The sequence below is a fragment of the Aricia agestis genome, chromosome 2 (genome assembly GCF_905147365.1).
Source record: "Aricia agestis chromosome 2, ilAriAges1.1, whole genome shotgun sequence".
NCBI lineage: Eukaryota > Metazoa > Arthropoda > Insecta > Lepidoptera > Lycaenidae > Aricia > Aricia agestis.
Window position 1 is genome coordinate 18,597,016 of NC_056407.1, and position 14,092 is coordinate 18,611,107.

The 14,092-nt window shown below is 36.9% G+C and overlaps 1 protein-coding gene across 3 annotated transcripts in view; it reads right to left on the reverse strand.

The window, feature by feature from the left end:
• Window positions 1–6,255: 6,255 nt before the first annotated feature.
• Window positions 6,256–14,092, reverse strand: part of LOC121739965 (A-kinase anchor protein 200) — a 43,494-nt gene continuing 35,657 nt past the window's right edge. For all 3 annotated transcript variants that reach the window (XM_042132621.1, XM_042132622.1, XM_042132623.1), the window contains exons 5-7: window positions 8,943–10,229; window positions 8,445–8,522; window positions 6,256–8,338 (exon numbers count right to left, since the gene is read on the reverse strand). In XM_042132621.1, the coding sequence (XP_041988555.1) occupies window positions 8,306–8,338; window positions 8,445–8,522; window positions 8,943–10,229 (1,398 nt within the window). In that variant the 3' untranslated portion in view covers window positions 6,256–8,305. The remainder of the gene's footprint in view (window positions 8,339–8,444; window positions 8,523–8,942; window positions 10,230–14,092) is intronic.

Sequence of the window (14,092 nt, forward strand, 5' to 3'; positions counted from 1 at the left end):
GGACCTAACGAAAATTATGGTAGACCTATACAGACCTAACGTAGACCTATCGATTAAGGTCATTTGATTTCAAAAACCCTTCGATGGGGTGCTAAAGTGCAGGTTTCGACAAGGCTTTAATTGAATGTGTCAATGTGACTGTCAAAAATGACGTTTTGTATGATAGAAGCCTTAACTGTTCCTTTTCTCGCCACGTTCATAAACAGCCTTGTCGTTCTCTTTAAAATAAAGTATGGTTTTCTGTCATTGAGGTACTATAGACTGGAGAGAGCCTTATATCGGTGTATAAGCGTCAAAAGCGTGTAATGTTATGTCCTACTTACTAGGACATAACAAAGGAATCGGCTTGCATATTTCATGTAATAAAAGTGTTAATAAAGGTTTTTAGTGAACATTTAATGCTAGATATTGTTGACTTTTGTGGTTCCGCTAAATAATAAACCATAAGAATGATCAAAGAATGCCACAAACACGTGGATTTAACATTAAATACGTAAGTTTTGAACAACGTTTTTTGGGCTTTTCGATCGGTATTTTTGTAAGCTAAAAAGATAATTTATAAGTTTATTAATCCCTTAATCGTGCTATAGAAGGCATTAGTGCTAAAAATGTCACATCAATTAATAATTTGGCTATAAAAATTGCATAGCTTTTTACTTGTGTTTACGGATTCATTACTTGTTCATTACTTGAACTATAGTTAATCGATATCATGAACTAATTGACTTTCTTTCCTGTATCATAATGTGCTTCGAAATAATCGACAAATAGAAATATTCAAGAAAATAAATGCACACTACTTGTTTGAAAATAAGCACAAAATGGCCACGCGATGACGGGCTAAGACTACGTCTAAACTATAATACTTTATCTATGATTTCTGTCATCTGCAGTCATCTGACATCTCACATGATCTGTGCTTCATTTCATTTGACATCACAGAATACAAATTACTCACGGAACGGAGTTTGACAATTGACATTTGTAGAGCCTAGTCGATCTAAAATAAATAAAGTAAAACCTGGGTTTGTAACTTTGGTAACTTTATACGGTGCTGTTTTGGTACAGTTTATAGTTTTATGTGAATATGTTATAATCATAGCTTTAATATTTCTTAAATAAGACAACAGTAAAATGGATTTCTGCTTTAGAACAGAAAACGAGGCTGATTTCAAACGTGTGAGTAATAACAATCATAAATCCTTTTTTCGTATAGTTTTAAATCATTTCAAGTAAAAAGCAAGTTACCTTTTAGCAAATAGAATTAAACTTTACTAGTTTTTGAACTTTGTGCACTCATAACTCATTAAATACTGTGGTGCCAGGCTAACTATGTAAGTAAGTAGATATTTACTTCAGTGCCGTAAATAGCCTTTTTTGCGCCCCTGTGCGAGCTTCTATATAACTGCACCTTAAAGGCGCAGCGGGAACTTATCGGGAGCAATTCGAAAAATAAGGATCTGACTGGTCTGGCCATTCTCACGCCCCCCAGAGTCTATACGACCTGTGCCTGGGCACCGGTGGCACCACATTTACACTGATTTCCTTTACCAGATCAGCAACCCTTTAGTGCATTTGATCTGAAAACCAGTACTCTTTAGTGATAATTCCCCACTTAAATTATACATAGCCACTTATTAACTGTTATTATTATTAGATTTTTTTTTTGTTTTCAGGAAATTGTAGATGTTATATTAAATTGTTTTAACACCGACAATGCCCATCCAGCGCGAGAAGAGCTGAAGACTTTAATACTTAAGACTAAATGTGATTCACATGAAATAGAGAAAATATTGTCTGACAAAGGTTTTGAGAAAGAAAGAATATTACATTTTAAAAATCTCATTGAAAGTAGGAAAAGTGAATTGCTATATTTAAGTTTAATTGAGTATAACAGCAAGTTTGGTGAGGCTGTTTCTGATTTTGATTGGGGTGTAAAACTTGTTAATGGCACAAGTGAACTCAAGAATTTAAAATATCCTTTGCTCCAACTTGCACTTACAACTACCAAAAATAGTATCCAATCCCAAAAAACATTTGATATAAGCAGAGATTTATTAAATAAGTTAATTGATGTTTTAGAGACTATTCAATAATAGACATTATTTAATACTTGTTTCATTCTAAAGCACAACCTTACTCCTTATGCTTACTTGGATGTTACTTTTTGTTTGGGTTATTGAATAATACATTAGTGGTTTTACACCAGTGTATTCAGGAACCCTTACCACAGAATATATATTAGTAGTACCAACAGAAGTCTCACTAGCAAAACACGTTTAAAGAAATAACAACTCATGTTACGATACTATTAAGTTCAAATTCCGACCGCGCATGCTAGGTGCTTACAATTATATTCACTTACATGTCCGCTCTCTGTCTATCGCATAACTCATACCTTTTCTGACGAAATCAAGGTTTTTGCCTTTTAGAAAACAAAATATTAACCGATTCAGTGCGGATGACACGGGAGCCGTGTCATACGCGTTTTTAACGAGTGGCGTATGACACGGGAGCCGTGTCATTTGAAAAACGATTGTATCTCCCTCAAATTACACTTTAGAAGGTTCTACTCTGAACAAAATCATCTTAATTTTCCACGTAGAACTAGCCTATAGGCTTCGCCTCTGAATATTCTGTGAATTGAAAAAAAGTAGGGGCCGTCAACCTTTTTTAAAAGGTGCATTCATTGCGGATTATACGGCAGCCGCGTCTTATGGGTTTTTAACGTGTAGCGTATGACACGTGAGCCGTGTCATTTAAAAAGCAATTGTATCTCCCTCAAATTACACAGGTTCTGCTCCGAACAAAACCGTCAAAATTTTCTACGTACGTAAATGTTCTACGCTTCCTCTCTGAATATTCTGTGAATTGAAAAAAGTAGGTGTTGTCTCCTTTTTTAGCCCATCGTACATTATCTAAAATTTCTGATCACAAAAATTCGGACGCCCGCCGGCTAACTAGCCGCCAGCTAACTGTTAGCGGATGTCAATGGACAAGCTACATGATATTATATTTATTTATTTAAATCAGTATATTATGTTAGTCACTATTTATAATTTTAATAAGTGATTATTAATATTTTAAATATTTATATTACTTACTTATTAATATTTAAAATATTAATAAGTAAGGTACTTGATTTTGACAATTAGTTAGTTATAAATGGGCGGGAGGATTATTTGCTTCCGTTATAACTTCCTAAAATATGAGAACCACATTAATTAATATTTAGAATTATGTACTTAACTTATTCTTAGCCATTCTTAATTTTAATGTATTTCTTTATGATTTTGCTATATCTGAATTGTCAACGGAAGTTCGTTTCTTTTGTGTAAAATGGTATAATAGCCAGCCATATTGCATTGATTGATTGATTCTGTAATTAACTTTGAGACATGTAAGGTGAAACTCTCCTCGAATAAATGTCGCTCAATGTATAATTCAAGACTTTTACTATTCTCTAATATAACCTAATCGCCAGGTCTATGACAGAATAATGTAACTGCAACTTATAGGACTGGTACTGACTTCAAAATTATGAAGATTGAGAACAGAAATAGTGAGTACAGAATAAGAATTATTATTTAATACTTTATAGTTCAGTTTAGAAAATTACTATTGTTTTTACCTTTGAAGTCGGTTTTAATTTTTTTGTTTAAAAATAATAATTTTACTCTTTTTAGTTATTTTTAAGGTTTTCTACACAGTTTTGGCGTTTTTTATTAACATAATTGTCACCAACACACCTTGGTAGCCATAACATCAAATTCGAATAATAGTATTATGCTTTAAAATAACAAAATAATATTAAAATCATTAGACAAACTACAGAATAATGATCAAAAACATCAGTCTCGATCTATACGACTATGAAAAGTACTAATAACAGGGTTATAATTTGATGATGCATGGTGTAGTGTTGATGATGATGATTAATGTAATCAGCATAGTAGCTTATGATTTTGGTATTTTAAACAACAGCGAAACTCCCAAACACGTATCTATAAGGAATCAGGAGTTCTGTTCAGCACCTTCGGGACCGTGGTATACCATGGTGCAAAATTTTACTTTTTTGTAGCATAATATGATCAAAACACCTCCCATAAAACCAAAATAACCATATGTTCCCATTTGATTTTCAAGAAGTCCCCTGGATTCCTCATGGTTCCCATAATCAGATCACCACTTTTGTGAACATGGTACCAACTCAGAACCGGATCAATCGGAACAAATACCCCATACAACAAAAGAAAAATTTTGAAAATCGGTTCACAAACGGAGGAGTTGAGTGAGTTGAACACACCTCCTCTTTTTTGGAAGTCGGTTAAAAAAACTTAACAACGAACTTCTTTAAATTTATCTACGAACGTATTATTTACTTTGGAAACCCAGATCTATTTAATATAGGTAGGTACTCATTTTTCTAACTTTAAAACCTACAAAAGGTTTGCAACATCTGAATACAAAAATCGCTTACCTGCCATTTTCAGGTTTACACTTAGTAAAACTACTCGAAGTCAACTCAAAACAACGTAGCCTTCCGTCAACAACAATGCTTTTAGCTCAACTAAATAAATCAAGTTAATACAAGCGTTAAAACCAAAAAAAACCATAAAGCTTTTTGAACGTGGCGCATGACACGGTTGCCGTGTCATCTACATCTATGGCGTAAGACACGGCTCACGTGTCACGGGAAAATTGTATGCCGCCACGAGGCCCACGACTAAAAGTCTTCAAAAAGGTGCGCCGCGTTGAATCGGTTAAGTATTTTTTAATTACTATTGGTATGAATAGCAAACCTTTTTATAGTAATATAAAATTTTAGTAACCCAACCTATATTTTAAAGTAGTTTTATATATTCGATTATAGTGCAGGAAACTTTTACAATTTAAACATAGTAATTTGTGTTTATTTCTGTGTAGTTTGTGCGTTTCTTTGTATGAAATTGATTCATTTGCTATGTTTGTATAGTTTTTATCTATTTTTTATATTTAAATACCTTATTCAAATACATATTTCATTGGCCTTTCTTAATTGTTCATTTTTATAAGATTTATAACGATTTTGTCACAGCGGTTAAATCAGTATCATGAATAAAATTCCTCTATGATCAGTAAACAGTAGATACGCGACGAAAAATCTTGCGCGTGCGTGCCAATCTGTAGGGACTTACAAGCGAGCGGTGTCGCTTGTGAGTCCCTACTGATTGGCCACCCGCGGGTGGTACTGATTGGCCACCCGCGGGTGGTCTTACAGTTCGATACCTATTCTCGCGAGTGGGACAGGCCTGCCCTTACCCTAATTAACCGATTCATTGCGGCGCATATTTTTTACAACTTTTAGTAGTGGCGGCTATGAATAATAAAAGAATTTTTCAGAATTTCAATTACTATACTTTTGTGTCTACTGTCACTTTTAAATCTATAAATCGTCCGTTTCTGGGAATACAGGGCCTTAAGATGGTTTTGTTCAGAGTAGAACCTTCCAACATGTAATTTGAGGGCGATACAATCGTTTTATAAAATACTAGATGACGCCCGCAACTTAGTTGCGCTAAAACCGAAAGGACATAGGATACTTTACTTCCTATGTGCTTTCCCGGGACTCGGCAAATTTCACCATAATCGGTTTAGCGGTTTTGGCGTGAAGAGGTAACAGACAGACAGACTTTCACATTTATAATATTAGTATGGATGGCACGGCTGCCATATCATCCGCAATGAATGCAACTTAAAAAAGGTTGGCAGCCTTACTTTTTTTCAAATAATATTTTACAGAATATTCAGAAACGAAGCCTATAGGCTTGTTTAATGTTTTACGTGGAAAATTAAGATGGTTTTGTTCAGAGTAGAACGTTCTAAAGTGTATACTTAGCTAAAAGTTTAGTGTGCCCCCCAGCTACAGTTCGAGTTTATGCCCTAAAGTGTAACTGGGCAGGGCACTTCTACCCGCTTCAAACTTGTTAGCACTTCAAGCTCGAAGTGGCTATAATCTAATCGGCGTAAGGCAGTTTACACAGACGCCGCGCTCCATTGCTCATCCTTGTATTTCTATTTGCCCTTATGCGCCACCGCGGCGGCGGCGAAAAACGCTGCCGCTGCGGCGCCGTGTGTGAACACGCTTACAGAAGCTGTTGCGTCCAAAAAAAGGTGGCACGACAAAGTCGCCAAGCAGTACAAAGTTGTAAAGTAGGGAAGGAAAAAGGGACACTGTAGTCTATAATAATGATCACTACGAAATTAAAAAAACAATGATGTTTAAAATTTTATTGATTACGAGACATTCACACATCGACTTCATAAAAAAAATATAAACGCTATAATTAAAGTACATTTAAAAATCATATACATAATTACATATTGTTATAAGTGAGCAAAGAAATCTGTGTCACTTCTGCGACGACTAAGCAATTTTTAAAAAGGTGACAAGCCTCAAGGTGGGTTTGTTTTAGTCCTAATGTTAGCCTTTTCACATCTCAGTCAATAAATTGTAATAATATCGTAATTATAATATGGTTATTATTTATGCGTAATGTATCTTGAGGATAAATTATGCATGCTTCTACTTTTTTACAGTAATTGTATAAATTCTTTGACTATCCAAGTACTTTTATTACATGGAAAAAATATCATGGACAAAAATGCGAGCAAAGTATTCTTGCTGACGGCTTACTACTAATGTTAGTAAATTGTTGTTAGCTTTAAACGTAATATTTAAAGCCGTACCGCTGTTCAGTACAAAGTTTTAGGGTACGCTAAACATATAATATTTACTGTTGTAATAGCGGAATTACTATAGATATGGAATGTCTCACTTGTATACTGCTAATTTATAAAGGAGTTACCCCCCTCTATGCAGATGTGTCACTTTAAATTTCATAAAAATGTATAAAATTACAAAAAAAGATTGTGGAAATCATCACAATGGACATCAAAAATATCAATACCTGTATAATAATATCAAACCCTACGTAAATTTAATTGCCTAATATGTATGAGGTTCAAAACATACACTAGCAGTAGGAGCCACTAACATGTTACAAATACTACACGTCTAAATAGTACAATATAATCAAATTGTATGTTTGTATATTCGTAAAAATAGTATACATTAATCAAAAAACTTGGCCACTGATACAAAGTCCATTATTAATAAATTCACTCTTCGTTCGAGAGTATGGAGACCCTTATGTATGATGTTCCTTTTTTGCAATGCAAATGTTTTACTCCAACTAAACTCATACTTCTAAATGTTGATGATTTTGTTTTGTTGCAGAGACAGCTAAAGAACTAAAATTTTTACATTTCATAAATTATAATTACGAATTACGAGTAAAATATGATTAAAACTGATAATATCAATTAGTAATAAAATATTTGTGTGCATTACATAATTTATAACAATATACAAATATTCTCATTATTAACATAAACGAAGGAAAATTTTGAAATGTATGAATGTTTTTCATATATACATAATAGTCATATAATATTTAAGCCTAAACTCATGAAATATGTCCATGAAATATTAGATTATGTGCTTATATGATATCAAATTGTATGTTAATTTCAAACGAAATCGACAAAGATTTCAAAAATCTTGCGTTCGAACTTTTAATATTTCCAGTATATATTAGACTCATTTCTAACAGCTGGGAATATTCAAATTTGAGAAAAACGAGGCATTTTTCGGCCCGGACAATAGTAGTACAGAGCTACAGACATTACACAGAGTTCAAACGTTATTTAACCTAAAGATTGAATTACTTACGACATAATTTATTAATAAGATGCCACCGATAGCAACCGCCGTGCTACAATAATGTCACGAAAGTTTACAATAATATTCATATTCAATTCAATATAATTCTTATAAACCAATCAAAAGATCGTAAACGACACGCACATAATAACGTATTAGCAAACTATGAGAGAGAGAGAGAGAGATATATACGCCAAACGCCACATCTAATACCCCTGTAATAATGGCACCAACTTATCGCACCGTATACTGCCTACGTAACTTTGTTATCGTATAATATAAAAGATCGATTCTAGCGAATTTAGAACATAATATAGAACCTTAATTTTACAGAAGCAAAGCACGCTAAACTTAAACTACAATCGTTCTATATATAAGGTCACATAACTCATCCACGTACGCGGCAACTGAAACCCGGCCGCCGGCGGGAGCGGGCCGCGCCGTCCGCCCGGCCCGCGCGCCGCTCGGCTCGACGTAATAAATAAAGGCTCATACACGGAGTCTCGCGATGCTCGTACTGTGGCCGTCGGTGGTGCATCTTTAATTTGCTACTTCCACATCGGTTGCAGTCACCTGAAACGAGTGTTGTTTGTAATGTAAATCAGGGCACGTTCGAAAACATATTGCTAGCCAACGGAACATAAATAGCGTGAATTATATGAAAGATTGTCTAACATACCGATTCAGAATTGAGCTCGGGAATCACGGGGACCTCTGGTATTAAATCGGCCATCTTGTCGGACGTTAATAGAGTATCCTAAAAATAAACAAAAAATGATGAGTTTGTTTCGAGAGATTACATTAAAAGTGTATTTACAATTAATGATGCTGTGCCTTTAAGAATTATTCTGTTATTTAAATATTTCACAAACACTATAACTATGTATATTAAAATGATTTGTTAGCACAAAGCTTAAATGCATGCAGAGGAACAAAATTTCTACATTAATGACAAATATGGAGAGGTAACACGGATCGGAGGACAGAGGAGAGGCAGAAGAGTCGAGATGTGTACAGGGATGTGGTAACTTTGGTTTGTCTCGTTTCTTAGTCGTAATTCTTGTTATTGACAGTTTAAACATGCTGGAAAAATAAATGTAACTAATTACAAAGGTCCGTCGGGACCTGCTAATGTAACTAATCCTCTACAAGGGCAAGACTATCCGGCGGTATTCACCTGTGTCGGGTCTGAGGGCGCTTCGCCGTTTCGCTCTGGGGTGCCAGGTTGCGTGATCTCTGTCTCGGACGGACAGTTATTATCGCTCGGGGGCTCCGGGAACGACTCCGACACATCATTGCTAGCGAAGTCGCCGCCTTGCGGGGGTAAAGATTCCATCGTCTCGGACAGCGACGGGGGCATCGAGTCTTCGGGGGTCGCTACGGGCTTCGGGGAATCCGTGTGCCCGTCGACTTCCGAATCTCCATTCATTACTACGGGCTCTATTTCAATATCACCGTTTTGTTCGGGAGCGGCGACTGAATTAATCTGTAAATCTTTGGCTTTGTTTTTAAGGTTTTCGATGTCGGTGTAGTCATTTTCGCTAGCTTTTATTTCCGTGGGTACTTCATTTTTGATTTCATCGTCTTTGTTGTCCTCGGCATTATCAATGGAGTTATCGTTCACTAGCTCTGCAGGTGGTGGGGGTAAAATATCTGTTTCCTTCTCTTCCGGTGGGGGCGGTAAAATTTCTGCCTCTTTGTCGTTATCCGTGATCAGGCATGGCTTTTCATTTTCATGTATTTCGGTGTCCTCGTGATTATTCAATTTCTCTGGTTCGGTCGTTTGTGCGGACGTTTCGTCACCATTTTTTTCTTCTTCGAGCGGGCAACTGTCTGGCACAACTGTAGTCTCCTTTATAGTTTCGTTATCTTCAGTGACTTCTTTGGGTGTGAAGGTCGGTTCCGGTGCAAAGTTAACAATTTCTGTGTCTGTATTAGTGTCTGGGACGGCGGTCGTATCGGGTACGACGTGAGCAGTATTAGCGAGTGAAGCATCAGTCAGTTCTGGTGCCATAGTGGTAGCGGCGAAGGAGGCCACAGACGAAGGAGGAGGAGTAGCGGGGAGTGGTGGAGGCGTAGGCTCTATTAAAGGCATTTGTTCAACACAAACCTCGTTTTTCACGGGAATCTCAGTAGCTGGGACGATCGGTTCAGCTTTAATTTCCTCGGGTTTGCTGGATTCGGTTTTATCTGATTCGGAATCATTTTTTGGGGTTTCTTCCAAAGATAAACCATTGACTGGCAACTGCTCTGGTTCGACTTTCGCTTCGGGCTTCGCGATTTCGGTTTTAGGTTCAACCGTTTTCTCTGCGGGTGTTTCTACTTTCGGTGTCTCAGGTGTACTGCTTCCGTTAGTGAGGGGCTCTGTAACTGGAGTTTCGGGGGTTTTGTCTTCTTTAGCTTCCGGTGTAGTGGTTTCGGGAGCCGCTTCATTCTTCTCGGTTTCGGCAACAGTTTCTGCGCTCTGAAATAAGGTAATCGTTCTTGTAAATAACAATTTAAATCTGAACGAAAACTATTTTGTTACAATTTTATTCGGATACGCACGATTTGCGACATCTTTTATAATAGACAAAAATAATATTTTGTGGGCACACCGGTTGATTAGTTAAGACTGGCGATACCTCAGACAATATCGAGGCTTTTAAATGTTACTTGTTACTGATCATTAATCTTGATCGAGTCAGATTGTGTTTCAAATCATCAGGGTTGTGTATAAGAATAACAATAAAATAATTAACTGCACCTACATATCTACAGTTTGTACACGTTAAACTGTTTGTATTGCATGAAATTTTTATAATACATAATTGTTAGCTCATCGAAGTTCATCTTAAATTTCAATGTCGATCAAGGATAGGTTTCCTAATTACATAATTATATCGTATTAAAGTTTTTATTGTATTGAAGAGAATGTTAAATATGAATAATATTGTTGAAATTGGTTTTCTGAAAACTGTGGTCATGATGTGTTATATTTTTTGGCAAAAAATGAAATAACATAAGTACTTTACTCTTCATAGTTATTAAATGTTTTTAAAACAACATTTTATAATCATAACGCATTAAGTGTTATTTTTTCTTCAACCATGCAACAGGTAGATGCATGCACAAGAAAACAGACACCAGTTTCGAAGGTCATACCTGTGCAGATATAATATTATTTTTATGCCGGTATACAATTACATACTTCGCTAACAAAACTACTTTAGAAGCTATTAATTATTATTATATTAAAAATCGTATCATATTGTCACCGAATATTACATTTGCCGACATTATTTGTAACATTGATTTATTGATTAGATTGATTAGTTTAAAGTTTTAGAACTTAGATTGACTGATTTAGATCCCCGAGTCGTAAGGGCTCTGCTTTTCTAGTCTAGCACAGACGCTAAACAGCTAAGCCGCAGTAACAGTACACGGTATATAACGCACCGTGAAAACAGTACTAAATAGGCAATCAATAAGCCATTGTACGTAAGTAAATTGATACTAAATGATGAATGACTCACCCCTACCACACCCCACTACTCGGTAATTCATACGTTTTCTACGAAGCCGCGTTACTCTCGCGGTGACGCATTATCTGTTACTACTTACTACATACTTATTTCCTAGTACATTTTGTCGAGATCATTCATAAACGTATGTAATTTGGCCTATGACTTTTATCAATCAGCACCACGAGCTGACGAAGACATCAATACTGTCGGGGGCGCTGGGGGCAGCTCGTGTGAGAACGAGCCGCGCGTCGCGTTAAATGAGCGTTAATAGCGTCGAATGCGGGCGACAGTCGGCTGTCGGAGTCAATTAATAAATACGCCGCAGTCCACGCATTCCCGACTCGGATTTCCTGTGCGATGATTTCGGCCGCTACGCAGCTCTCGCGCACCACCGGAACACGTACTTAGCGTAAAACGCATACAAATAAGTCGACCGACACTAACGGTGAATAGGCTTCATGACCGACTGTAGTGTACTCGGTTATCACCACAATTCCAGGAGTCTCACAGGCTCGACAACACACGATATTTACGGGTCACAGGCGCACGTCCGCTCTCGCCCTTGGCTCTCGCTCTAGTGACGTGCGTCTCACCCTACCGTGAGCACGAGACGGTGTTTATAACTATTAGGATAGTTATACAAATAAAGTACGAACACTACATCCCTTCCTTATTAAAACTTTAATAATAATAAAGATACTATACTAACATAATTACAAATCAAAATTAATCATATTCTAAATTTTGCTCGGTCTCTTCTGTTCCTTTAATGGCCTTCCACTGTCCTTCTACTCTCTTTAGATGAACGACATTCCTCCTTAACATCTGCCCTGTTTCCTCGTTCCTGACTGTCACATCTCCATCTTTAGCTCTTTCAACTATATGAGGTGTCGGGTTATAATTTGTGGTACGGTTATCACCACAATTCCAGGAGTCTCACAGGCTCGACAACACACGATATTTACGGGTCACAGGCGCACGTCCGCTCTCGCCCTTGGCTCTCGCTCTAGTGACGTGCGTCTCACCCTACCGTGAGCACGAGACGGTGTTTATAACTATTAGGATAGTTATACAAATAAAGTACGAACACTACATCCCTTCCTTATTAAAACTTTAATAATAATAAAGATACTATACTAACATAATTACAAATCAAAATTAATCATATTCTAAATTTTGCTCGGTCTCTTCTGTTCCTTTAATGGCCTTCCACTGTCCTTCTACTCTCTTTAGATGAACGACATTCCTCCTTAACATCTGCCCTGTTTCCTCGTTCCTGACTGTCACATCTCCATCTTTAGCTCTTTCAACTATATGAGGTGTCGGGTTATAATTTGTGGTAAGCTTATTACCTTTATCCATTTCTTTTATATACACTTTTTCCCCTTCGTTTAAGTCTAAATTGTTTGCTCCTCTTCTCTTATCGGCATATTCTTTTCCTTTTCCTTTTTTCTCCATATCTCTATCTCTAACTTCGGAATCATCTTCTTTGTTAATGTCCTGAATAGCGGGGATTTTATCTCTATTCTGTCTCTTGAAGAATAGATCCGATGGTGTTTTCCCAGTCACAGAATGCGGTGTGGAATTGTACATCATGAGATATTCCCACAGGGTCTCCTGCAAATTTTTCTTCTCAATTTTTCCAATTTTTAGGCGCTTTAAAATGTCGCGATTTTGCCTCTCTACTTCGCCATTTTGCTGAGGCCAGTAGGGGATAGTGTGGAATAATTTAATATTACACTCGTCACAAAATCCCTTAAACTCCTCACTCACGAACTGTCGTCCGTTGTCTGCAGTTATAGATGAGGGATAACCTAACCGACTAAATATTTCCTTTAGCAGTTTAATTATTTGTGTGCTGGTGATATTTTTTGTAATTTTAACTTCTTTATAGCGGCTGTAATAATCAACTATCACCAAAATGTACTCATTACTGGGTAGTGGGCCCAATAAATCAATTGCTACATCTACCCAAGGTGCTTCCGGCAAGCTGCGTCGCTTCATAGGGACGGGTGGATTTGGTAATCCAACTAAAGTACATCCTTTGCAGCTCTTTACTAAGTTTTCGGCATCCTTATCTATTCTCGGCCACCATACTTTGCTTCTGAGGCGTCCTTTCATGGCAACAATTCCCGGATGTCCTTCATGTGCGGCATCTAAAACTCTCTTACGGAGATTTGAAGGTATGACCAGCCTATTCCCACGTAACAGTATGTTTCCGAAAAAGCACAATTCTGTTTCAAAAATTTTATAAGGCTTAGCGCTGTCATCCCAGGCGTTACTGTTTATTCCTGTTTTCACATTTAAAATTTCAGGGTCTTCACTGGATTGTTTTTCTAAATCTGCCATGGAAACCGCCATAGGTCTTGCGTTCTCAACAATATGGTGGACGTGATCATGACCTTTGGTCTTATAACAATCGGAGGTTTTGCATAACCTCGATAAGGAATCTGCAATATTAGTTTTTCCAGGTTTATACTTTATGTTGTACCGGTATGCCTGTAGTCTCAAAACCCATCTTTCTATCCTGGCACAAGGCTTTGATTTGGCTCCAAATAAAACTTCTAATGGCTTATGGTCGGTAATTAAGTCAAATTCTTTACCAAACAAGAATAAATTAAAATGCTCTATAGCCCATACTAGGGCGAGGGCTTCTTTCTCAGTTTGGCTGTAGCGCCGCTCACAATCTGTTAGTGTACGATTTCCATAGGCAATGATTCTAGGTCCTTTAGAGTCGATTTGAACTAACACAGCTCCCAACCCTACAGGGCTAGCGTCAGCAATGACCTGAGTTCTATCGTTGACATCATAGTATCCTAAA